At 62.9% G+C, this 24,314-nt stretch overlaps 1 protein-coding gene across 3 annotated transcripts in view; it reads left to right on the top strand.

Annotated features, from left to right (window-relative positions):
* The window catches only part of LRP1 (LDL receptor related protein 1), a 78,427-nt gene extending 57,755 nt beyond the window's left edge, over positions 1 to 20,672 (top strand). Inside the window, exons 48-89 of one of the 3 annotated variants that reach the window (XM_066207383.1) lie at positions 103 to 216; positions 602 to 751; positions 984 to 1,121; positions 1,599 to 1,715; positions 1,965 to 2,093; positions 2,170 to 2,292; positions 2,776 to 2,916; positions 2,994 to 3,181; positions 3,673 to 3,856; positions 4,031 to 4,116; positions 4,378 to 4,497; positions 5,039 to 5,226; positions 5,641 to 5,846; positions 6,045 to 6,233; positions 6,402 to 6,550; positions 6,956 to 7,049; positions 7,327 to 7,443; positions 7,536 to 7,655; positions 8,086 to 8,208; positions 8,666 to 8,791; positions 10,000 to 10,116; positions 11,756 to 11,862; positions 12,016 to 12,148; positions 12,428 to 12,547; positions 13,010 to 13,132; positions 13,385 to 13,528; positions 13,605 to 13,739; positions 13,922 to 14,041; positions 14,345 to 14,616; positions 14,708 to 14,886; positions 15,110 to 15,216; positions 15,411 to 15,527; positions 15,611 to 15,787; positions 16,144 to 16,284; positions 16,387 to 16,560; positions 16,637 to 16,798; positions 17,257 to 17,431; positions 17,760 to 17,864; positions 18,058 to 18,122; positions 18,316 to 18,403; positions 18,509 to 18,653; positions 19,600 to 20,672. In XM_066207383.1, coding sequence (XP_066063480.1) covers positions 103 to 216; positions 602 to 751; positions 984 to 1,121; positions 1,599 to 1,715; positions 1,965 to 2,093; positions 2,170 to 2,292; positions 2,776 to 2,916; positions 2,994 to 3,181; positions 3,673 to 3,856; positions 4,031 to 4,116; positions 4,378 to 4,497; positions 5,039 to 5,226; positions 5,641 to 5,846; positions 6,045 to 6,233; positions 6,402 to 6,550; positions 6,956 to 7,049; positions 7,327 to 7,443; positions 7,536 to 7,655; positions 8,086 to 8,208; positions 8,666 to 8,791; positions 10,000 to 10,116; positions 11,756 to 11,862; positions 12,016 to 12,148; positions 12,428 to 12,547; positions 13,010 to 13,132; positions 13,385 to 13,528; positions 13,605 to 13,739; positions 13,922 to 14,041; positions 14,345 to 14,616; positions 14,708 to 14,886; positions 15,110 to 15,216; positions 15,411 to 15,527; positions 15,611 to 15,787; positions 16,144 to 16,284; positions 16,387 to 16,560; positions 16,637 to 16,798; positions 17,257 to 17,431; positions 17,760 to 17,864; positions 18,058 to 18,122; positions 18,316 to 18,403; positions 18,509 to 18,653; positions 19,600 to 19,737 — 5,846 coding nt within the window. In that variant the 3' untranslated portion in view covers positions 19,738 to 20,672. Of the gene's footprint in view, positions 1 to 102; positions 217 to 601; positions 752 to 983; positions 1,122 to 1,598; positions 1,716 to 1,964; positions 2,094 to 2,169; positions 2,293 to 2,775; positions 2,917 to 2,993; positions 3,182 to 3,672; positions 3,857 to 4,030; positions 4,117 to 4,377; positions 4,498 to 5,038; positions 5,227 to 5,640; positions 5,847 to 6,044; positions 6,234 to 6,401; positions 6,551 to 6,955; positions 7,050 to 7,326; positions 7,444 to 7,535; positions 7,656 to 8,085; positions 8,209 to 8,665; positions 8,792 to 9,999; positions 10,117 to 11,755; positions 11,863 to 12,015; positions 12,149 to 12,427; positions 12,548 to 13,009; positions 13,133 to 13,384; positions 13,529 to 13,604; positions 13,740 to 13,921; positions 14,042 to 14,344; positions 14,617 to 14,707; positions 14,887 to 15,109; positions 15,217 to 15,410; positions 15,528 to 15,610; positions 15,788 to 16,143; positions 16,285 to 16,386; positions 16,561 to 16,636; positions 16,799 to 17,256; positions 17,432 to 17,759; positions 17,865 to 18,057; positions 18,123 to 18,315; positions 18,404 to 18,508; positions 18,654 to 19,599 lie in introns of those variants that run through there. The other 2 variants (XM_066207385.1, XM_066207386.1) reach the window with 2 other exon arrangements.
* The last annotated feature ends 3,642 nt before the right edge of the window (positions 20,673 to 24,314 follow it).

The raw sequence follows: 24,314 nt of genomic DNA on the forward strand, positions 1-24,314 counted from the left end.
AGCACTCTGGGCAGCCCAGAGCTGCATGGGCAGTGTGGGGGTGTGGGTGCCCTTCCACAGCACTCTGCCTCATCAGCTGAGGGGGCTTCTTCCCCCTGGCAGAAACCAGCTGTGCCGCCACTGAGTTCCGCTGCCGGGACGGGACCTGCATCGGGAATTCCAGCCGCTGCAACCAGGTCATCGACTGCGATGATGCATCGGATGAAATGAACTGCAGTGAGTGCTCAGCTGCTGCCCCTGGCCCCTCCTCAGCTCTGGAGATGCTCCTGCTCTCAGTGCCGGCGGCAGGGACCCGGGTCTTTGGGATTTGGGTTGTGTCAGGGAGGGAGGAGGGTCCTGCTCCTGTCCTGCAGCCCCGGGATGAGGCAGCCCCACCCCACCCCTGCAGCCCTGCTGTGCCATGCTCAGCACTCCACCACCCAATGGATCCCTGCAGCTCTGGGCATGTGTGGGGCACGTGTGGGGCGTATCTGGGGGTGTGTGGGGTGTGGTGGGCTCCAGCAACAGGGCAGGGGCTGGTGCCACGTGGTGGAGCCAGACCAGGGGGCTTCTGCCGTGGTTCCTGCTGTGTCACCGGGGCTCCTGCTGTGATTCCTCTCAGCTGCCACCGACTGCAGCAGCTACTTCAAGCTGGGGGTGAAGGGCACCACGTTCCAGAAGTGTGAGCACACGTCCCTGTGCTACGCGCCCAGCTGGGTGTGCGACGGCGCCAACGACTGCGGCGATTACTCGGACGAGCGCAACTGCCCCGGTGAGAGCGGGAGGGCAGAGATGTTTTTTTGGGGTCTGCTTGGGCTGTGGAGGCTTTTTTTGCCCACTGGGACTGTTGTCCTCTGCCCTCTGTGGCTCCTGCACAGATGGTGCTGCAGGGATCTAGGATGCGGGACCTCAGGGGGATTTTGGGGAGGAAACCTTCAGTTCTGGGCTGGGAGGAGGCAGGATGTGGCCGTGCCTTTGTCCTCACTGATGTTTCCGTCACAAAGTAGGTGGGAGGAAGCCCAAATGTCCATCCAACTACTTTGCCTGCCCGAGCGGGAGGTGCATCCCCATGACCTGGACCTGTGACAAGGAGGATGACTGCGAGAACGGCGAAGATGAGGCCCAGTGCAGTGAGCGGCAGGGTGGGGACACTCAGGATTTGGTCTGGGGCATGGGGCGGTGCTGGAGGGTGGGAAGGACCCTCTTCTCTCCCTGACATCCATTTGCCAAGGACAGACCCCAGATTCTTCCCCCTCTGGTTTTACTCCACACTCTTGGACTTTTAGCTGTGACCAGTATAAATGTCCTCGTGCGCTGGTTTGCTCAGCACATGCACAAGTGTCCGTGGCCCTTTTGAACGGGACCAGTTATGGCTTCCTTCAGCTCCATTCTAAGTTCTAACCTCCTGGAACAAACCCTGGACAGTGCTCAGGAGCTGGGGATCTTCCCCACGTCCAGGAGCAGGGTCCCACAGCAGCCCTGTGTGACCACGAGCAGTACCCCTAACATCCCCCTGGGCTCCTGGAGCTCAACTGGCCCAGACTGGCCATGCTCTGCTGGTGTCTGCTCCCCTTATCACCTCACTCTGACCCCCATCTCCTCCTCTTCTCCTCTCCCAGACAAGTTCTGCTACCCTGTGCAGTTCGAGTGCAACAACCACCGCTGCATCTCCAAGCTCTGGGTGTGTGATGGGGCCGATGACTGCGGGGATGGCTCTGACGAGGACAGTCGCTGCCGTGAGTCTGCTCCAGCCTTTCTTCTCCCCATCCCAGTCCCTGCCTGCTCCGTCACCACGTTCCTGTGTTCCTGCTCCAGCCTTTCTTCTCCCCATCCCAGTCCCTGCCTGCTCCATCACCATGTTCCTGTGTTCCTGCCTCTCCCCTTCCCTTCTCCTACTCGTGGTCTTACCGCTCTCCTGGGCTCTGTATCTTGGGGCTCCCCAGCAGTGGGGTGTCTGGACTCCATCCTGCTCCTCCCTTCTCCAGGGCTGACCACGTGCAGCTCAGGATCCTTCCAGTGCCCAGGCACCTACGTGTGCGTACCGGAGCGCTGGCTCTGTGACGGGGACAAGGACTGCGCAGACGGGGCCGATGAGACCCTCGCTGCCGGCTGCTGTGAGTGCCCGAGGGCGGGGGGCCGGGGGAGGCCGGGGACTGGCGGGGGGCTGATGGTGGTGGTGCCCCGTTGCAGTGTACAACAACACCTGCGACGAGCGGGAATTCATGTGTGGGAACCGGCAGTGCATCCCCAAGCACTTCGTCTGCGACCACGACGACGACTGCGGCGACGGCTCCGACGAGTCCCCGGAATGTGGTGGGTGTCTGTGGGAGCTGGGTGTCTGTGGGACCCAGGGGGACTGACCCAGCAGCCACACTGGGTGCTCCTGGGCTTTGGGACAGTACCCTGGGAGAGTCTTCCTCATCCCAGAGGGTTTTGGTGTGAGTGTGGTGAGAGAGAACCCAGAGAGGCAGCAGAAGGGTGGAGAGCAGCACCCCAGCCCTGACACAGGGATCCAAACTCACAGAGAGTTCCAAACCCACAGAGGGATCCAAACCCACAGAGGGATCCAAACCCACAGAGAGTTCCAAACCCACAGAGAGATCCAAGCCCACAGAGAGATCCATGTGTGTGCAGAGCAGCCCTGTCCCAGGCCAGCTGCTCTGTGGTGTTGCTGTCGCTCCCGGTAGCTCGGGAAGGTTTAGCTCCGTGGTGCCTCTCTCTCTCTGAGTGGCTCCACGGTGCCTCTGGAAGGCTCAGGAAGGTGGGATGCCAGCTGAGCCCCTCACCCTCCCTCAGAGTATCCCACCTGTGGCCCCCATGAGTTCCGCTGTCAGAACGGCCGCTGCCTCAGCAACCGTCAGTGGGAATGCGATGGGGAGTTCGACTGCCACGACCACTCGGACGAGGCGCCCAAGAACCCGCGCTGCAGCAGCCCAGGTACCTGCTGGGGTCACGGTGGGGTCCTGGGGGGGATAGCACAGCCCCCACTGACCACTACCGCCTCCTCTCTGCAGAAAACAAGTGCAACGACTCCTTCTTCCTCTGCAAGAATGGGAATTGCATCTCTGAGGCGCTGCTCTGTGACAACAACAACGACTGCGCCGACGGCTCTGACGAGCTCAACTGCTTCATCAACGAGTGCCTCAACAAGAAGCTGAGTGGCTGCTCCCAGGAGTGTGAGGACCTCAAGATTGGGTACAAGGTAGGGGGCCTCGGGGTGAGGGGCTGGCTGCGGAGATCATAGAATTGCAGAATGCCCTGAATTGGAAAGGACCTACAATGATTGTTGAAGTCCAACTCCTGCTCATGCACAGGAGACCTCAACAATCCCACCCTGTGCCTGAGAGTGTTGTCCAGATGCTCCTGGAGCTCTGGCAGCCTTGGGGCTGTGCCAACCAACAGTGCCTGGCCACCCTCTGGGGGAAGAACCTTTTCCTGATATCCAGCCTAAACCTCCCCTGGCACAGCTCCTGCTGTTCCCTTTCATTCCTCCTCCGCAGACGTGAGGGTTGTGTCTGTCCTGTGCCAGCTGGGCCAGGGATGTGACACGGGCGCTTCAGGCACTGTTTGTGCAACTCAGCTGTCCTTGCTGAGTCCACGTGTCCCACGGTGACACTTGTCACCTCCGAGCACCTGCCACCTCCCGGCGTGCGGGCCTTGGAGGTGTCTGACAGCTCCGGGTTGCTCCTGCAGTGCAGATGCCGTCCCGGGTTCCGGCTGAAGGACGACGGGAAGACGTGCATCGACATCGACGAGTGCTCCACCACCTACCCCTGCAGCCAGAAGTGCATCAACACCCTGGGCAGCTTCAAGTGCCTCTGCACTGAGGGCTACAAGCTCAGACCTGACAACCCCACCAGCTGCAAGGCTGTCACAGGTGAGAGCCAGGGTGTTCCTGGTGACCATGGGATGCTGCTGGTGCTGGAGTTGGAGGGTGAAGTGGCTTCCCCCAGCTCATGAGGGAGTGGGACTGAGAGGGTGGCAGGTCTGCTGGGCTCTGCCCACATCTCAGCTGTGCTCCCCTGCCACTTTTCCCCCTTTCCCCGTGCAGATGAAGAGCCTTTCCTCATCTTTGCCAACCGCTACTATCTGAGGAAGCTCAACCTGGATGGCTCCAACTACACTCTGCTCAAGCAGGTGCGGGGTGAGCTGGGAGCAGGAGGGACACCAGCCCCTTGTGGCTGGGATTTGGGGATGGAGTGGGCCCTGAAGGACACGGGAGCTGCCAGCTGAGAAGTTTGGGCTCTTGGCTTCCCAGAAGAATGGTAGATCCATCTAAATGTCAGGAGGTCACTGTGAGCGAGGAGCAGGCAGGGAGGCTGTGGGCTCTGTAAAACCCCCCAGAGCCCATGCCAGCCACTGAGGCTGCTGTGACCCTTCTCCCTCCCTCTTCTCCAGGGGCTGAACAACGCCGTGGCTCTGGATTTCGACTACCGGGAGCAGATGATCTACTGGACGGATGTCACCACGCAGGGCAGCATGATCCGCCGCATGCACATCAACGGCAGCAACGTCCAGGTGAGGATGGGGGGCAGCCCCTGGGGCACCCCTGGGCCAGGCAGCCGGGCCTCACCCACCTCCTGCCCCACTGTGGGCTCATCACGGGGCTTTGGGAACAAGCCCCAGTTGCTGTGGGATGTTTTGCAGCCCCACCCCAAGTAGGGGTGGGCCCAACACTGCCCTGAAATGTGTGACAGGGAAGGCTGGGGGAAGAGTCATGGAGTCCTGGAATGATTTGGGTCAGAAGGGATCTTAAAGTTCATCCAGTTTTGCTCCCCTGCCATGGGCAGGGACACCATCCACAATCTCAGGTTGCTCCATGCCCCATCCAACCTGGCCTTGGACACTTCCAGGGATGGGGCAGCCACAGCTTCTCTGCATAACCTGTGCCAGGGCCTCCCCACCCTCACAGGGAGGAAATTTTTCCCTGTATCCCATGTAAACCTAAGAGAAGAGTGAGGAAGAAGATCTGGGCTGGGAAGGGGATTGCTGTCACCCCTGAGAGATCAGGCTGTGGTTCTCTCTGCTAAGCCCTGTCATCTCTGATTCCTCCTGGCAGGTCCTTCACCGCACGGGGCTCAGCAACCCCGATGGGCTGGCTGTGGACTGGGTGGGAGGAAACCTGTACTGGTGTGACAAGGGTCGGGACACCATCGAGGTGTCGAAGCTCAACGGCGCGTACCGCACCGTGCTGGTCAACTCGGGCCTGCGTGAGCCCCGCGCGCTCGTAGTGGACGTGCAGAATGGGTGAGAGCCTGGGGGACGTGGACCTGCCTCCCTGCTGGGGAGGGGGCTGTGCTCACCTTGCTGTAGTCCCAGAGGTTGGGAGTTGGGATGAAGCCTTCCCTCTTGGCCTCTGGGACACCAGGATGTTTGGTGTCCCTACCTTTTCCCCTACCCTGTGCCCGTGCGCTTCCATTTATCACAGAGTTGCGGGGTGGTTTGGGATGGAAGGGACCTTAAAGCATCTTGTTCCACCCCATTGCTGTCACCCTCCACTATCCCAGGTTGCTCCAAGCCCTGTCCAACCTTGGACATTTCTGGGGTTGGGGCAGCCACAGCTTCTCTGGGAAACCTGTGTCAGGGCCTCACCACCCTCACCAGGAGAAATTTCTGTGGTTTCCAACTCAGCCTCTCCCTGCTCTTCTGTTTCATCCCCAGTTACCTCTACTGGACAGACTGGGGGGACCACTCTCTGATAGGAAAGATCGGCATGGACGGCACCAACCGCAGCGTCATCGTGGACACCAAGATCACGTGGCCCAACGGGCTCACCCTCGACTACATCAACAGCCGGATCTACTGGGCCGATGCCCGTGAGGACTACATCGAGTTCGCCAGCCTGGACGGCTCCAACCGGCACACGGGTGAGAGTGCCGGGGCTCCTGCCGTGCCAGCGGGCCTTGGGGGGGCTCCAGGCTGTGGGTCAGGCGTTGGAGTGGGAGCCAGGGCTGCTGGGGCCAGTCCCCAGCTCTGGCCACTCCTCTGCATCCAGGGAAGTGGCTGCTTCCTCGTGGGAGGGGAAGGTGGCACAGCCCCTCGCTGAGCGCCCACTCCCCTCGCAGTGCTGAGCCAGGACATCCCACACATCTTCGCGCTCACCCTCTTCGAGGATTTCATCTACTGGACCGACTGGGAGACCAAGTCCATCAACCGGGCCCACAAGACGACAGGAGCCAACAAGACGCTGCTGATCAGCACCTTGCACCGGCCCATGGACATCCACATCTACCACCCGTACCGCCAGCCCGACGGTGAGCACGGCCTGGGGATGCCGGTGCTGGGGAACCACCCTGGGAAAGGGACATGGGGGGACGCCAGGTCGGGCAGGGGGAGCAGGAGCAGGGTGGCAAGGTGCTCCCATGCCACCTTGAGGGTCCCCAGCTCGGTCTGACTTGCTGTTGTCACCCTGCTCTCCCCAGTTCCCAACCATCCCTGCAAGACCAACAATGGTGGCTGCAGCAACCTCTGCCTGCTCTCGCCGGGCGGGGGGCACAAGTGTGCCTGTCCCACCAACTTCTACCTGGGCAGCGATGGTAAAACCTGCGTGTCCAACTGCACAGCCAGCCAGGTAAGACCGTGCCTGCCTGTCCCTGCCTGTCCCTGCCTGTCCCTGCCTGTCCCTGCCTGCCTGGAAATTCCCCATGCCTGTGTCCCTCCTGCCATGGTCTCCCCGAGGGTGCTGGGATGTAGCACAGTCTTCTGTGGGTGCAGGCAGCACCTCCCTCCTGTGGCACTTTGTATTTGGAGGTGTCCAGGGGAACCAGAGATCTTCCAGCTCTGGAATGTTCTTCAACCCCTCTCCTCAAATCCCAGGGCCTGGGTGGGGTTAAGGCTTTGCTTTGGGTCAGGATTTGGGAATACATGGAGGGGACAGCACAGGATCAGAGCCCTTGGCTGAGCTTGCTGGGGATGAAATCTTCTGGGGACCCCCCTCCCCATCCTGAACCACCCCACGAGCTCCTCCCTCCATCAGTTTGTCTGCAAGAACGACAAGTGCATCCCTTTCTGGTGGAAATGCGACACCGAGGACGACTGCGGGGACCGGTCGGACGAGCCGGAGGATTGCCGTGAGTGCCAGGGGCTGACACGGGCCCCCAGGTCCCATCACCCTGGGCTCTTGGGACAGCCTCATGGAAGGGAGGGTCAGTCCAGTAACAGGGTTCAGGGAGCAGTGGGACACACCTGTCCCTGTGTCGGGATTGTCCCATGGAGCAGAGCTGGAGCCCAGAATTGGATGCTGTGTCCCTGCGAAGGACTCCAGAGGAGTGGAGCAGGGGTTTGAGGTTGAGGTGGGCCCTAGAAATGTTCCTCAGAGCAAACCTGTGACCCTGTGTTACCCCACAGCTGAGTTCAAGTGCAGGCCAGGGCAGTTCCAGTGCTCCACAGGGATCTGCACCAACCCCGCCTTCATCTGCGACGGTGACAACGACTGCCAGGACAACTCGGATGAGGCCAACTGTGGTAGGTTCCCTGTTGTCCCCTCGTGACCCCCCAGGCCCCCACTGCGTGGAGCTGCAGCCTGTCACCCCCTGACCGTGTCACCTCTTCCCCAGACATCCACGTCTGCCTGCCCAGCCAGTTCAAGTGCACCAACACCAACCGCTGCATCCCCGGCATCTTCCGCTGCAACGGGCAGGACAACTGCGGGGACGGCGAGGACGAGAAGGATTGTCGTGAGTGGGGGGCTCAGGGTGTCAGGTGGGAGCAAGCGTGGGTCAGACTGAGGGGCTCAGGTCCGTGTGTTGGGCTGTTTGTCTCCCTGGGTTATCCCAGGACTTTCTCCATGCCCCGGGTCTCTGCAGGCCCTGTCCCCATCACGGATGATGCCGTTTCCTAGTGGAAATTACATCCTTAAAGTGGATTTGGGCTGAGACTGTTGCCCAGCTGAGGGATCTGGTGGCCTCTGTCCTGTCCCCCCATAGCTTGGAGTCTTCTAGGGCCATTTTATGGTTCTGCTTCATCTCCTCCACTGAGCACACCAGCCCCTTGTGATCCCTGGAGCATCCACACACCTCTCAACCCCACAGCTGTTCTCTGGGGAAAGGGGTGGCTGGTCCCTGCCTGCCCTGCTGCCCTTCCTGACACCCCTTCTCCCTCCTGCAGCGGAGGTGACCTGTGCCCCCAACCAGTTCCAATGTGCCATCACCAAGCGCTGCATCCCCCGCGTCTGGGTCTGTGACCGTGACAACGACTGCGTGGACGGCTCCGATGAACCTGCCAACTGCAGTAAGGGACCTGTGTGGGGAGGGGGGGTTCTGGCCACGTGTAAAATGCCCACACCGGGCACCTCTGTGTGCTGGCAGGGTGGCAGGTCCTTGCTCAGTCCCTTTTTGGTCCCTGCTCTGTCCCTGCTCAGTCCCTGCCCAATTCCTGCTCAGTTCTACCTTGGTCCCTCCTCAATCCCTGCTAAGTCCTTGCTCAGTTCTTGCTCAGTTCTACCCCAGTCCCTCCTCGGTCCCTCCTCGGTCCCTGCTCAGTCTTTGTGATCAGTGGCTGATGGTGTTGGTGGCTCTGCCTGGATCTGTCCTGCTGGGATCCTCCCCCTGACTTCTCCCTGGAGAACTGCTTGGAAGGGAGGGGGATCTCACCCAGCTCCAGGCTGTTCATTAGCCCTGCAGAGAACAGTACGTGCCTGACCAGTGCTGATCCCTGCCCTGTGCCTGTGTCACTTTGTCCCCTCCAGCCCAAATGACCTGTGGTGTGGATGAGTTCCGGTGCAAGGACTCGGGCCGGTGCATCCCAGCGCGCTGGAAGTGTGACGGGGAGGATGACTGTGGGGATGGATCCGATGAGCCCAAGGAGGAATGCGGTGAGCAGGGGCTGTGGGGACAAGCCAGTGTCATCCTGTGGCCCTGTTCCCCAAGGGACAGGCTGGCCTGGCTTTGGCTGTCTCCTCTGGGGTGCCCCAGGAGTTCCAGCTGCTCCTTTTCCGAGTAGCACGGGTCAGAGGGAGGTGCTGGGCTGTGGTGACCCCTGTCCTGGTCCCATCCATCGTGTGGAGCAGTGCTAACCTCTGTCCCTGTCCTGTCCCTCCTCATGTTCAGGGCCGTGCTGGCACCTGTCCCTGTCTCATCCTCCCGTCATACAGGGCAGTGCTGACCTCTGTCCTTGTCCCATTCCTCCCCTCATTTGGAGCAGTGCTGATCCCATCCCTGTCCCATGTCTCCCACTGTGCAGGGCAGCACTGACCCCTGTCACTGTCCCTGTCCTCTCTAGGCCTTGGTTTGGGGCAGTGCTGACCCCTGTCCCTTCCATCCCCTTGTTTTGGGCAGTGCTGATACCTTTCCCTGTCCCTGTGCTGTCCTTTCCCTCATGCAGCAGAGTACTCACACCTGTCCCTGTCCCATATTTCCCCTCGTTCAGGACAGTGCTGACCCCTGTCCTCTGGTGTGGGGTGGTGCTGACACCTGTCCCTGTCCCTGTCAGTCCCTTGTCTCATTTGGGGCAGTGCTGACCCCTGTCCCTGTCCCCGTTCAACAGTCCTCCCTTGTGTGGGGCAGTGCTGACACCTGTCCCTGTCACATCCCTCACCTAGTTCAGGGCAGTGCTGACCCCTGTCCCTGTCCTGTCCCTCCCCTGATTTGGGGCAGTGCTGACCCCTGTCCCTGTCCCCGTTCAACAGTCCTCCCTTGTGTGGGGCAGTGCTGACACCTGTCCCTGTCACATCCCTCACCTAGTTCAGGGCAGTGCTGACCCCTGTCCCTGTCCTGTCCCTCCCCTGATTTGGGGCAGTGCTGACCCCTGTCCCTGTCCTCTCTCTCCCCTCATTTGGGGCAGTGCTGACCCCTGTCCCTGTCCTCTCTCTCCCCTCATTTGGGGCAGTGCTGACCCCTGTCCCATCCATGCCCTCGGGCATGTCCCTGTCCTGTCCCTTCTCTGATTTGGGGCAATGCTGACCCCTGTCCCTGTCCCATCCCTCCCCTGATTTGGGCCAGTGCTGACCCCTGTCCCTGTCCCATCCCTCCCCTGATTTGGGCCAGTGCTGACCCCTGTCCCTGTCCCTGCTGTCCCTCCCAGACGAGCGCACCTGTGAGCCGTACCAGTTCCGCTGCAAGAACAACCGCTGTGTGCCGGGCCGCTGGCAGTGCGACTACGACAACGACTGCGGGGACAACTCGGACGAGGAGAGCTGCAGTACGTGCCACCCCCGAGCCTTTGCTGTCCCTGGGGTGGAGCAGTGGAGAGGGGAGAGGTTTGGGCCCCCCCAGCCCCTCTTCTGCTGCTGGGGAGTGTCAGGCTGGTGGCCGGGAGTGCCACCGTGTCCCCCAGCCAGGACACCCCGACTCCAGGGATCTGGAGAGCCTGGCCCCACAGAGGGGGAGCTGTGCCAAGGAGACACCCCAAGGGTGATGGGTGACAGGGAAGAGGTGACCCCAACATGTTCCCTGCAGCAGCGTGGGGGCCCAGCATGGCTGGAGTCACCTGAGGGCACCTCGTCCTGCTTTGCCACCAAGCATCGCTCCCTGTGTCACCCCCTGCCTGGCAGTGGCACCTGGGATGGCAGTGGGGACACATAGAGCTGTCAGGAGGGACCCGGGTCACAACCTCAGGCCTGGGCCAGTGCGTGGGGAGGTGGCTGATCCCCAGAGTTGGAGCAGAGAGTTCAGTGATGCCCCTTCAGGAGCTCCTGCTTGTGTGTCAGCACCTGCACCACTAAGCAGCCAAGGAGCATGAGTGTCCTCATGGACAAGAGCATCCCCAGGGCTCCACTGTGACTCTGTCCCTCCAGAGGGGTTCAGGCTACCTGTGGGATGGCACCAGGGTCTGCTGCCAGACCCTCTCCTACCCTGCAGTGCCCACTGGGTCCCTCTGTCTTCCTGCAGCTCTTTAGGGTGCAGCTTTTGTTTTCTTTTCTGTTGATTTCCCGTCGTGTTTTTGAGTTTGTGCCATTTCACTTCATCTTATGTTTTTCTCCATTTTCACACTGTCGTTATGGGGCGCTCAGAGGTAGGTTCCTGCCAAAATCTTTTAATTCCATGTACAGTCTCTCTAAAATCAATGAAGACAATAATTTCTAGGTGAGGGCAGAGGGGTCGGGACTGGACAATCCAGGTGGATTTACTGAGCATCAGCACCAGCTTCTCCCTCCACGGAGCTACAGCCAGGGAGGGTCTGACCCTGCTGCTCTGCAGAGCCCGTGCATGACTTGGACTTGGCTCCAAAACCCATCCCCACCGTGACTCTCCCTGCTCCGCCGGGACACCCCCTGTTCCCCTATAGTCCTGTGCTGTGACCAGAGGGTTCCTGTACCCCAATACCCTGGGGCCATGGGGAGGGGAAGGGTCCCAAGAGGCATCCCAGGTGGGCGGCTGTGCCACGTGCCGTCCTCCTGGATTTGGCACTGGCTGTGCCAGTGAGCTGTGAGCGGGTGTCTGTCCCCATGCCCTGTCTGGGGGGATGGGGATGAGGCTCCTCCAGGGCACCGCTGCAGTTCCCCCTGCCTGGGGGGCAGCCAGGGTGGGCACCAGTGGGGCTGGTGCTGCCCTATGGAGAGTGAGTGACCTGGGGGACAGCCAGGCTGTGTGGCCACAGTGCCCCCCAAGACCCCCACAGGGAGCTGGGAGCCCTGGAGTGGGGTGGGAAGGGGCTGGGAGGTGGTACCAGCTGTGCCCCTCTAGCAGCTCCCACAGCTCTGCCTGTACCCCCTTGTCCCCAGTGCCACCAGCCGTGTGTCCGTGTCAGCCTGTGCCCCCCCAGCTGTTGGCCAGGGACACCCCCTGCCCTCATAGCCTGTCCCCAGGCTCAGGGCACATCCTGTGTTCTCTGTCCCCAGCGCCTCGGCCCTGCTCCGAGAGCGAGTTCTCATGCGCCAACGGCCGCTGCATCGCGGGCAGGTGGAAGTGTGACGGGGACCACGACTGTGCCGACGGCTCCGACGAGGTACGGCCGGATGAGGCAGCGGGAGGGGGACACAGCCCCGCCTCTGCCCCTGCCGGTGGCCCTGGGGCTCAGAGCCTGGGTGTGGCAATAGGACAAGGGCCTGCCATGGCCACCCTGTCCCTGCTGACCGCGTCCCTCGCCTGTCCCCTGCAGAAAGACTGCACCCCTCGCTGTGAGTTTGACCAGTTCAAGTGCAGGAACGGGCACTGCATCCCCATGCGCTGGCGCTGCGACGCCGACGCTGACTGCATGGATGGCTCCGACGAGGAGAACTGTGGCACCGGGGGTAATGGCAGAGCTGTGTGTCCCCTGAGGCTGGTTGTGTCCCCTCCCTCCCTGCCCTCGTGTCACCTGTGTCCCTGCTGTGGGTGGGAGCGCTCCCCTGTGTGTGTGTCCACCCCTCTCTGCCCTGCCCCGTAGCATGCACGGACATGTATCCGAGGCCTGGAAACCCTGCAGCCCTGGAGACCCCCTGTCCGTGCTGGAAATTGGAATTGCGGCCCCAGGCTGGGGTTTTGGCAGCAGGGCAGCATGAGCTGACACGTCCCCTCTTGCGCTGTCGCAGTTCGCACGTGTCCCCTGGACGAGTTCCAGTGCAACAACACCCTGTGCAAGCCCCTGGCCTGGAAGTGCGACGGGGAGGACGATTGTGGGGACAACTCCGACGAGAATCCCGAGGAGTGCTGTGAGTGACACTGCGGTGCCTCTGCCCCGAGCCCTCCCATACCCCAGGATGGGGTGGCAGTCCTGGAGCTCAGGCACCACTGCGGGGACTGGAGGGTTTGGGGGGAGACCTTTGGCAGCTCCTCTTGGGGGTGGCCGGTGGGGCCGAGGGGCTGGAGGTGGCTCCAGTTGAGGGAAAGGAGTTGCAGAGGGGCTGAGTGGGGTGAGGGGCTGAGCGGAGTGAGGGGCTGGCGGTGGGGAGGGGGCTGGAGGGGCCGGGGCTGGGTGAGGAGAGGGCTCACAGCAGCCGGGCGATTGTCTTTGCTTCAGTCTCTTTGCTTCAGCCTCCGGAGCCCGCTCGCCCGCGTGGGACAGCCCTCCCCGGAGAGCGGGCAGAGGCCGAGCAGCAGCTCGTGACATGTGTGACAGCCTGGCTACGGCGTCTCCTTTCACCGTCACCGTTTGTTTCTGTTTGCTGGTGCAGTGAAATTCCAGTGTCCCCCCAACAGACCGTTCCGCTGCAAGAACGACCGGGTATGTCTGTGGATCGGTCGACAGTGCGACGGCATTGACAACTGTGGAGATAACACGGATGAGAAGGACTGCGGTGAGTGGGGCTGCCCGTGGGCACAGCCCTGAGCCCATCTGGCCAGGGCGCCTGCGTGGTCGCTGTGGCCCTTGGGATGGTCCTCCCAGAGCCCCAGGGTTCAGCCCAAGCGTTAGGGTTGGCTTTGCCCAGTCTTTCCTCCCAAAATCAGGGTGTGGATGCAGGGTGCTGAGTCCCTGCCTGCTCCCAGAGGGTCCCATGGGGATGGGTGCCCAGGGCATGGGGGTCACAGCTGCTGCCCCTCACCCGCAGAGTCACCCACGGCCAAGCCCAAGAGCTGCAGCCAGGACAAGAACGAGTTCCTGTGTGGGAACAAGAAGTGCATCAGCGCCAACCTCCGCTGCAACTTCTTCGATGACTGCGGAGACGGCTCTGATGAGGAATCCTGCTCCCACGGTGGGTGGGGAGCCAGGGGCTCGGTGGGGGCTGGGGAACTCCCTGTGACACGCGTGTGACACGCATCCCACCGCAGAGCACAAGTCATACGACTGCATGACCAACACCACCATGTGTGGGGATGAAGCCCAGTGCGTTCAGTCCCAGTCCACCTCATACTGCACCTGCCGCAGAGGCTTCCAGAAGGTGCCGGACAAGAATTTTTGCCAAGGTACTTCCTGCTGCTGCTGGAGAGAGCTCGGGATCGGCCTGTGGGGTTTGGCATTGGTTTTTGCCTGTGAGATGTGATTTCACAGCTGGGGTGGGGCTGGGGTGGCAGGAATGGTGTCCTTGGGGCAGAGTTGGGGTCTGCGAGGGCACCCTCCGGGTCTGATCCCATCTCCTGCTGCCCAGACATCAACGAGTGCCTACGTTTCGGGACCTGCTCCCAGCTCTGCAACAACACCAAGGGCTCCCACGTCTGCAGCTGCTCCAAGAACTTCATGAAGACAGACAACATGTGCAAGGCAGAAGGTCAGGAGGGAACAGGGACCCACACGGGTTCTATTTGTGTGCCAGGACCTCCCTCCATGTGCTCCTGTGGGAATCCTTTGCTCTTCCCTCCAACCCTCTGCTGCTCTGCCCACCTTTCTGGTACCGCTGGTGCCATCAGTCTGTCCATCCCTGGCAGAGTGAGCCCCAAGGCAATGACGAGCTCCCAGTGACCCTGTCCCACCAGAGAGCTGGGCTGAGCCCCCATTCCCGGCTGAATCCCCACTCGTGCCTGAGCCCCTGTTCCCAGTGCAGCCCATGCCAACCTCTCCTCCTTCTCTGCAGGCTCCGAGCACCAGATCCTCTACATCGCGGACGACAACAAGATCAGGAGCATGTACCCCTTCAACCCCAACTCAGCCTACGAGCCGGCCTTCCAGGGTGATGAGAACGTGCGCATTGACGCCATGGACATCTACGTCAAGGGCAACAAGATCTACTGGACCAACTGGCACACGGGCCGGATCTCGTACCGGGAGCTGCCCGCCTCCTCCTCCGCCTCCACCGCCTCCAACCGCAACCGACGCCAGATCGACGGCGGCGTCACCCACCTGAACGTGAGCGAGCTCTGCCAGGGCACGGTGGGAGCGACGGGGATGGGCTGGTGGTGTCCTCGCCCCTCACCTGTCCCCGCTCTGCCCCGCACAGATCTCAGGGCTGAAGATGCCGCGGGGAATCGCCATCGATTGGGTGGCTGGGAACATCTACTGGACGGACTCGGGGCGGGATGTCATCGAGGTGGCGCAGATGAAGGGCGAGAACCGCAAGACGCTGATTTCGGGGATGATCGATGAGCCTCATGCCATTGTGGTTGATCCACTACGGGGGTGAGGGGCTTGAGCCTTCATCCCATCCCTCTGCCCAGCCCTCACCACACTCCCCTCACCACAAGCCCACCCACGTGTCCCAGTGTCACTCTGTGTCGTCTCGAGTTACCCCAGAGTTACCTGGTGACTCCAGGATGCCATGGGGACAGTGTGGGAGGGTTTCTCCTCCCTGCTCACTGGGCTGTCCTGTTCCCATGGGAATGATCTGCCTGTGTCCTTACAGAACCATGTACTGGTCAGACTGGGGCAATCACCCCAAGATCGAGACGGCTGCCATGGACGGGACGCTGCGGGAGACCCTGGTGCAGGACAACATCCAGTGGCCAACAGGTGAGAGAGACAGGTGACAGGAGGGGGACAAAAGCCATGATGGGGATATGCTCAACCACTTGTGTTGGGGAGGGTTGTTCTGGGGGCTTGGAGCCCCATGGCAGTAGAGGCGGTGGGGGGACTGCTCTGTGGGTCAGTTGGTCAGGAGGGGCTTGGGGTGGACTGGAGGCTCACTGGGGGCTGTGTCCCTTCAGGCCTGGCCGTGGACTACCACAACGAGAGGCTGTACTGGGCCGACGCCAAGCTCTCCGTCATCGGCAGCATCCGGCTCAATGGCACCGACCCCGTTGTGGCCATCGACAACAAGAAGGGTAAGGGGTGCCTCGTGGGGGTCCCTGGCCTCGGACCCACCCCCAAATTCCTGCCTCCACATGTCTCCTGCTGGCTTCCCCAGGGCTGAGCCACCCGTTCAGCATCGATATCTTTGAGGATTACATCTACGGTGTCACCTACATCAACAACCGCATCTTCAAGATTCACAAGTTCGGGCACAAGCCTGTCACCAACCTGACGTCCGGCCTCAACCACGCCACCGACGTCGTGCTCTACCACCAGTACAAGCAGCCAGAGGGTGTGTGTCGGCCCGGGACCCCCACCTTGCTCCTGGGATAGTAGGGAGGTGCCAGGGACTGATACCTGATGTGAGGTGCCAGAGGGTGAGGGGAGCATTGGCGGAGCTTGGGAAGAGGGGACTCAGACCCCCCAGCGCCCTGCCCAAAGTGGGGGTGTCGGGGTGGGCAGAGCAGGGGTTTGGTCAGGTGGGCTGGGGGAGTCCAGCTGCAGTGGTGAGTGGTCAGGGCATGGGAGGGACAGCACTGGGCTGTAGAGAGGAATGTCCTAGAGGTGCTGTGGAGCTAGAAGGGCTGTGGGTCACCACAGCTGTCCTCTCCCTGTTGTCCTCACCACCTGTGCCCTCCCCTGCCGCAGTGACCAACCCTTGTGACCGCAAGAAGTGCGAGTGGCTCTGCCTGCTCAGCCCCAGCGGCCCTGTGTGCACCTGCCCCAACGGCAAACGCCTGGACAACGGCACCTGCGTGGTCATTCCCTCGCCCACCGTCTCCCCGGTCGGTAGGTGACACCAGAGGAGGAGAGGATGAGGATGAGGAGGAAGGTTGGGTCCTGCCAGCGCAGTCCTGCTCACTTGCATCCCCTCCGTCCCTTCCTTCCCAGTGCCCACCACCGACACGTGTGACCTGGTGTGCCTGAACGGCGGCAGCTGCTTCCTCAACGCCCGCAAGCAGGCCAAGTGCCGCTGCCAACCGCGCTACAACGGGGACAAGTGCCAGATCGACCAGTGCTGGGACTACTGCCAGAACGGGGGCACCTGTGCTGCCTCCCCCTCAGGTGAGCCGGGGCGGTCAGTGATGGACAGACGGATGGACAGACAGGTGGGCACAGAGCTAACGGGTTGTATCCCCAGGAATGCCGACCTGCCGCTGCCCCACCGGCTTCACCGGGCCCCGGTGCAACCAGCAGGTGTGCACGGACTACTGCCAGCACAACGGCAGCTGCACGGTCAACCAGGGCAATCAGCCCACCTGCCGCTGCCTGCCCACCTTCATCGGGGACCGCTGCCAGTACCGTGAGTGCCACACGCGGTGCCACGGGGTGGGGACAGCAGTGGGGGTGTCGGGAGGATGGGTGTCCCTCACCTGGGGACAGCAGTGGGGGTGTCGGGAGGATGGGTGTCCCTCACCTGGGGACAGCAGTGGGTGTGTCGGGAGGATGAGTGTCCCTCACCTGGGGATATCTTGGGGGTGACCTCTGGGGACAGCGCCAGAGGGTTGGGCACCCAGCCCTCTTTTGGGGGATGCTGTGTGGGAATACCTGGGGACAGCATCAGGGGTTGGGCTCCCATGTTCCCCCTCTTTTGGGGGAATCCCTGGGAACAGCACCCGTGGGATTGGATTTCCAGGTCCCCCTCTTTGGTGGGATGCTGTGTGGGGCGGGGTGGTGCTCCATGGGGGACTGGGGTCACCAGCTGCCCTCTGGAGGGGTGGCTGAGGGGCTGCCCACCCTGACCCCCTTGTCCCCCCACAGGGCAGTGCTTCGACTATTGTGAGAACGACGGCGTGTGCCAGATGACAGCCAGTGGTGCCAAGCAGTGCCGCTGCCCCCCTCAATTCGAGGGCGCCCAGTGCCAGGACAACAAGTGCTCCCGGTGCCAGGAGGGCAAGTGCAGCATCAACAAGCAGAGTGGGGAGGTCTCCTGCATGTAGGTGCTGGGAATGTCGAGCTGGAGGGAGGAAAAGGGGCGGTGGGCACAGGGACCCTTGAGAAACCTGCCCCCCCTGTGGCAGGATCAGCCACAGCTGGGTTGGTAATTCAGGGCAGATAAATCCAGGGGACCTGGTGGTCCTGGGAGGAGGAGGTGGAGGTGTCTCGGTGTGTCCCCAAAGCCCATCCTGGTGTCTCAGCCATGAGCTATGCGGGTGGGATGAGCCAACAGCCGAGTCCCGAGGGGCTGGGGGGGAGCATAAAACACCCGGGGGGGCACAGGACTGCTGGGGGTACCCATGGGGCTGATCCTCTGTGCCCCACAGCTGCCCTGATGGGAAGATAGCCCCGAGCTGCCTGACCTGTGACAATTACTGCCTGCACGGCGGGACCTGCTCCATCAGCGACAAGACACAGCTGCCCGAGTGCCTGTAAGAGAGGAGGGGGCCGGGGGGCATGGGAGGGAGGGACAGGGCGGGCTGTTTGCCCCCCGAGACGTCACTGACACACCCCGATCTGTGTGCCCCCGCCCCACCCTGACCCCAGGTGTGTGCCCACCTCTCCCTCCCTCCCTCCCCGCATGGCCCCGCCCCGCTAATCCCGGTGCTCTCCCTGCGCTCCCAGGTGTCCCGCGGGGATGACGGGCCCGCGCTGTGAGGATTTCATCGTGGGCGAGCAGCAGAGCAGCCGTAAGTGGGGGGCAGTGTGTGACCCCCCCCCCCCTCCTTCCACGCCGGGGAGGTTGTTGGTGATCCAGGGCTGCCCAGTGTCCCTGTGCGACACCTGAACCCCGTTCTGTGGTGGAAGGGGGACGTGGGCAGCCCCATATGAGCGCTGTCCCCCTCCCCAGGCTCTGACTGTTCCCGTGCCTTCCTCCCACAGGAACAGCCTCCATCGTCATCCCCATCCTGCTGCTCCTCATCCTCCTCACCGTGGTGGCTTTTGTCTGGTACAAGTGGAGAATTAAAGGGTGAGCCCTGTGGGGTGGAGGTGCCCCTGCTGGCTGGGAAAGCCTCGAGGGTGGGGGACAGCCCGGGGTGTCACTGGCACTGAGCCTCTGCCTCCCCCACCTCAGTGCCAAGGGCTTCCAGCACCAGCGGATGACGAACGGTGCCATGAACGTGGAGATCGGGAATCCCACCTACAAAATGTACGAGGGGGAGCCCGATGATGACGTGGGGGAGCTGCTGGACGCCGACTTTGCCCTGGACCCCGACAAGGTGAGGGGCTGTCAGCTCTGCAGGGTGCTGCCCAAACTGGGAGGTGTAGGGGGGACACGTGCCGGGGTGGGGGGCACATTGCTGCGTCTGTCAGGGCTCTCTGTGCAGCAGTCCTGGGGGGGCTCTGCAGGGCTGAACAGGCTTTGGGGCTGATGGGGCTCTGAGGGTCTCAAAGGCTTCAGTTCTGGGAGCTCTGAGAGGTTGCAAAGGCTTTGAGGGATCACAAAGCCTTTGGGGCTGGGTGGGCTCTAAGGGTTTGCAAACTGTTTGGGACTCGGGGAACTCCCAGGGGTGACAGAGGCTTTGGGGCTGGTGGAGACTGAAGGTTCACAAAGGTTTTGGGGCTGGAGGTGCTCTGAGTGGTCTCAAAGATTTTGGGGCGGAGGGGGGCTCTGAAGGTTCACAAAGGTTTTGGGGCTGGGGATGCTCTGAGGGAGGCTCCAAAGGCTCACAAAGGCTTTGGGGTGGGAGGAAGGGGGATGCTCCAAGGGGCTGCAAAGGCTTCAGGGCTTGGACATGTCTGAGGGATTGCAAAGGCTTTGGAGGGCTCTGGGGGGGTCACAAAGGCTTTAGGGCTGGGGGGCTCTGGGGGGTCACAAAGGCTTTGGGGCTGGGGGGCTCTGGGGGGTCACAAAGGCTTTAGGGCTGAGGGGCTCTGGGGGGTCACAAAGGCTTTGGGGCTAGAGGGCTCTGAGGGGTGACAAAGGCTTTGGGGCTGGGGGGCTCTGGAGGGTCACAAAGGCTTTGGGGCTGGGGGGCTCTGAGGGGTCACAAAGGTTTTAGGGCTGGGGCTGCAGGCAGGGCCAGCGGGGCTGTCCCATGTCGTGGGAGGAGGTCACAGCTGGCTCACCGAGTCCCCCCAGGGCAGGGAACACCCCTGGGGTTGACAGTTCTGGCCAAGGGGGGCTGTCTGTGCCCCCTCTCACATGCTCCCCCTTCTCTGCAGCCCACCAACTTCACCAACCCGGTTTATGCCACGCTGTACATGGGCGCCCACAACAGCCGCAACTCCCTGGCCAGCACGGACGAGAAGCGGGAGCTGCTGGCACGGGGGGACGACGACCTGGCAGATCCCCTGGCATAGGGGCACGGGGGCGAGGGGCCGCGGGGCCGCGGTGCCCGGGCCTGGCACAGCCCCCGCCGCAGGGGCGGGCGGGGGGCCGGGGGGGGGGGCCACGAGCCGCTGTATAAATGTACAAATGAAGGATTATTACTTTTCTATGTGAGCAGTATTATTACCTGTATATTCCCCGGTCCCAGGCCTCGGCGTCTTCATTGCCAGACCCGGCTTTGGTTTATTTTAAATCTCTTTTCATTGCCCACCCCCCCCACCCCCCCCCGTCCCTCTTCCCTGCCCTTTCCCTTTCCCTCCCTGTCCCTCCCGCCCATTCTCAGCCCCTCCCGCCCCCAGGACAGGCCGGCGTGTGGTGGTGGTACCGGGGCGAGCACATCGGGACTGGGACTGACGGGAGACGTGGGGTCACTGCTGCGGGGGGCACAGGTCGGGGGGAGGCACAGCGGCATCCCACACACTCCCAAACTCCCCCCCAAGTGCAGCAGCTCCTCTCCCCAGGGACCCCGTTTCCTTCCCCTGCCTAAATCTGCTGCTCCCTGCCTTCCCCCTTCTCCTGCAGCTTGGCCTCTGCAATCCCCCCAGCCCCTCCATTCCCCTCCCCTCCCCATTCTCCCCCTCCCTCCCTGCCTTCCCTCCTCCCATTTTCCCCTCCCTCCCCAACTTTCCCCTCCCTCTCTGTGCCTCCTTTTCCCCCATTCTCTGCCCGACTGTTACAGGGGCCAGGATGAAGCCCCCAGCCCCGCTGCGGTGCGGGGGGGTCCCCAGCCCCTCAGCCTCCCCCCCCCCCCCCCCGCTCCGGCCTCTCACCTGCCCCTCACCTGCTCTCCAACATGCACATTTTTTAACAGGAAAAAGAAAAAGAAAAAAAAAAACCCAAACAAACAAAAAAAAGACAAAAAAACCTGGAAATGACCTAGCTTTTATAGTAGAAATAAATAAACGCATGTGGGGGGGCGGGGGGGACCCCATCCTTTTATTGGGGGGAAATGTTTTAATAATTTTTGCTGGATTACTTTACAACTAAACAAAACAGATATTGTTATAAATAAAATTTTTAAAAACTGAAGCACAGGCTGCTGTTGGAGAGGGGGGGTGGGAGTGAGGGGTGGGGGGGCAGCATTGGGGGGAGCCCGGGCACCAGGGGCCATGGCTGTGATGCCCTCAAAGCCCAGAGGTGCCCCGGGGAGTGGGAAGGGGTGGTCGGGGGATTACGGGGTGTGGAGAGGAGGGGGCTCGGGGGGCTCACGTGTAGGGGGGTCATGGGGAGAGGGGTCACAGGTGGCTGCTGTAAGGCAGGAGAATCCCACCAGGGCCTCATTCCATCGCGTGGCGCAGGGGGGAGCACAGCATGGGGTGAGGTGGGCACAGGGATTTCCGGGCACCGACTACCGGCACCGGCATCGACCACCGGGAACCGGGAACGGGGAACCGGGAACCGGCACCCGCAGTCCCAGGTGCCGCCACCAGGTGGCGACACCGCCATCGAGAACGGAGGGGGGGCAGCGTGCGCACCCCCATGGCTCCCCCGTGTGACCCCCACTTGTGACCCCTCCGTGTGACCCGCTCCATGTGACCCGCCCGTGTGACCCCCCCGTGTGACACCCCCTTGTCACTCCCCCAGTGTGACCCCCTCCGTGTCACCCCATGTGACCCCCCATGTGACCCCCTCATGTCCCCCCGTGTGGTCCCCCTATATCCCCCCGTGTAACCCCCCCGTATCCCGTCCCGTTCCCCTCCCCATCCTCCCGTGTCTCCTCCCCGAACCCTCACGTGTATCTCCCCCCGTGAGCCTCCTGTGCATCCCCTCTTGTATCCCTTTTCTATTTCCTCCACTGTCCCCCCATGTGTCCCCCGCGTATCCCACCTGCACGCCCCCATTGATCCCCCCCCGGTAAGCCCACCCTGAGTATCCCCCATGTCCCCCCATCTCCTTTTTTTCCCCTCCCGTGTGTCCTCCTCATGTACCCCCCGTGTCCCTCCTCTGTGCCCCCCTTGTGCCCCCCACTCCGTGTCCCCCCATGTCTGGCACAACAGTAAGGCCATCCCTCTCATCCTCCTGCCCTGCCACAGCCACAGGGGTGACCAGGACAGCACCGGGTGCTCCGGGTGGGGGGCTCACTTGGGACCCCCCCCTTACACCCAGAGGCAAGACCCCGACAGCGGTTCGTGGCCGCCCCGGGGCGGGGGGGGTGGGGGGGGTGGGTCGTGCTGCGGGGGTGGGGGGCTCAAGCCGGCCCCACTCGTGGCATGGAACCCTCAGGGCATCGAGCCTTCGTGGCATCCTCGCCACGTGCCGAGGGGCTGTGAGGGACCCCCAGGGCCATGGCCGGTCCTGGTGCCCCCCCCGGCCGGTGGCTCAGCAGAGCGGGTCGCCCCTCGCCCCCCTCCCATCGCCATCGGCCTCGGCGCAGCCCCCGGCCCCCCCGCAGCCGCTGCCTTTGAGCCCCCCCCCAACCCCGCGCCGGGTGCCGGCGGCCTCAGATCTATTTCAATACCGGCTCTTTGTTCACTTATCGGTCCTTAAATCTCCTTCCGAGGTTTTTCCTCCCTTTCCCCTCTCCCCCCCCCCTCCGCACCAAACCCTTTTTATCTTTTTCCTTCAATATTTTCTATTTTTCACCCTCTTCCCCATTCATCCCCACCTTCCCCCCGCCTGCTTCTGTTCCTCCCATCTCAGCCCCGCGGGATGTTAAGGTGGGAGGGGGGGTCCTTCCAGTGCCCCCCAACCCCTCTCTGACCCCGGGATGCGTTGCTCCCCGGTGAGACCATCAGGGACACCGGGACCCACTCGGGGAGTTTTCTTGGCGATGTGGGGGAGGTCCCGAGGGGTCCGGGTGCCCCCACAGCCCCTCCAGCATCACCATTCAGGGTGAATGTGGCACCGGGGGGCAGCAGCGCTGGGGGACCCCGCTGGGAGGGCAGAGGGGTACGGAAGCTCCCGCGGTGTGAGAAGTGGGGGGCCAGGGAGGAATGGGGGGCTCTGGGGGTTAGCAGAGGGTCTCACACCCACCGGCAGCGCTGGCAGCGGGGCAGCAGCAAGGGAGGAGGTTGGAGGGATTCTCCCTCAAGTGGGGGAGGCTCCTCTGAACCCCGGCTGCGGACCCCGGGCAGAAGGGGCCACGTCCCCGCATGCCCAGGGCCCCCATAGGGGCTGGTTGGGACCCCCTTGATGCCAGCACCTCTGGACGCCCCGCTCTCCGTGGCTCTGCTCTCTCCTCTCTCTTCGCCGGCTCCGTCTTCCTCATTCCTCGCCCTCTCCCTTCCCTCTTCCCATTTCTCCGTCACCCTTTATCATTCCGTCTCCGCATGTCCGCGCGGTTCTGCAGTGCCCCCCCCGCGTGTCCCCACCACCCCCGCATGCCCCCAGGCCCCCCGAGTTTCCCCCAAGCCCCCCCCGGAATGTCCCCAGCCCCGCCGATTCCAAGTCCCCGCCGGCAGCTTCCCGGGATAATCACAGTTATAACAGCAATAATAGGAATAATGATAAATTGATGGGGTGTGGAGGAGGCTGTGGTGGGGGGGGGTGATTGGTGAGAACCCCCCGGGGGGTGACAACCCCTGGGAGAGGGGCCCAGCACCGCGCTGGGGGCTGAGCACACGCGTGCCCATGTGCACACACATGTGTCCGCGCAGGTGACGCAGGTGGCGTGTCCAGCCCGACGCGGGTGGGGGTGAAGGACAAGAGGACCCCCACGGGTGTGGCAGGGTCTGGGATGACCCCCAGGAACGCTCCGTAGGGTGCCCCCCATCCCTCCCTGCTGAAGTTTTGGGGCGCCGAGCAGGGAGGGACCCTCTGCCCTCCCCAGGAAAGGCAGCACTGTCACTGTCCCCCAGGGTGCATCCACCGGGGTTTGGGGTCTCCGGGAGATGGGACGAGAGGGTTGCAGGACCGGGAGCATCCCGGGGGGCGGGGGGAGAGAGGGACAAATCCGGGAGCATCTGGGGGAGCAGGAAGATGGAGCAGGAGGGGGACACCCCGGGATGCTGGAGGATCGAGGGCCACGACCGGGTCCGGGGAGCGCAGGGTCTCCGGGAGAGAGGGGCAGGACCGGGATATCCCGGGGTGCGGGAGTCTCCAGGAAAGGGAAAGGGAGGCCAGGACCTCGCTGCTGGGGAAGAGGTGGGGCGGCACCAGGGGCACCCCGAGGTGATGGAGAAGAACGGGGGAACAGCTGGGGATACCCCGGGGTGGGAGGGAAGTGGGGGGGAGGGGGGGTGTAGGACCAGGGACACTTGGGGTTGATGGAGAAGGCGGGGGGCAGGATCGGGGACACCCCGGGATGCTGAAGGAGGCGGGGGGACAGTAGGACCAGGGGGCACCCCGAGATACGGGGAGAGAAAGGAGGAGCAGGCTCGGAGGCACCCCGAGGTGTGGAACTCTCCCCGCGTTCCTCGCCCCGGTCTGTGGCGGAGCCGCCGGTACGCGCGGGGCCGGTGCGGGGTCCTGGCGCCCCCGGAGCCGCCCCCCCGGTGCCCCCCCGCCGGTCGGGATTGGCGGGGCCGCCGAGGCGCCGCCCGGCCCCGCAAGTCTCCAACTTTCTTCCCGCCGCCCCTCACCGCCGCCGCCGCCGCCGCCGCTGCTCCCG

Source organism: Chamaea fasciata, unplaced genomic scaffold (genome assembly GCF_029207755.1).
Source record: "Chamaea fasciata isolate MVZ Bird 193981 ecotype frontalis unplaced genomic scaffold, bChaFas1.0.hap1 SCAF_41, whole genome shotgun sequence".
In the NCBI taxonomy this organism is placed as follows: Eukaryota; Metazoa; Chordata; class Aves; order Passeriformes; family Sylviidae; genus Chamaea; species Chamaea fasciata.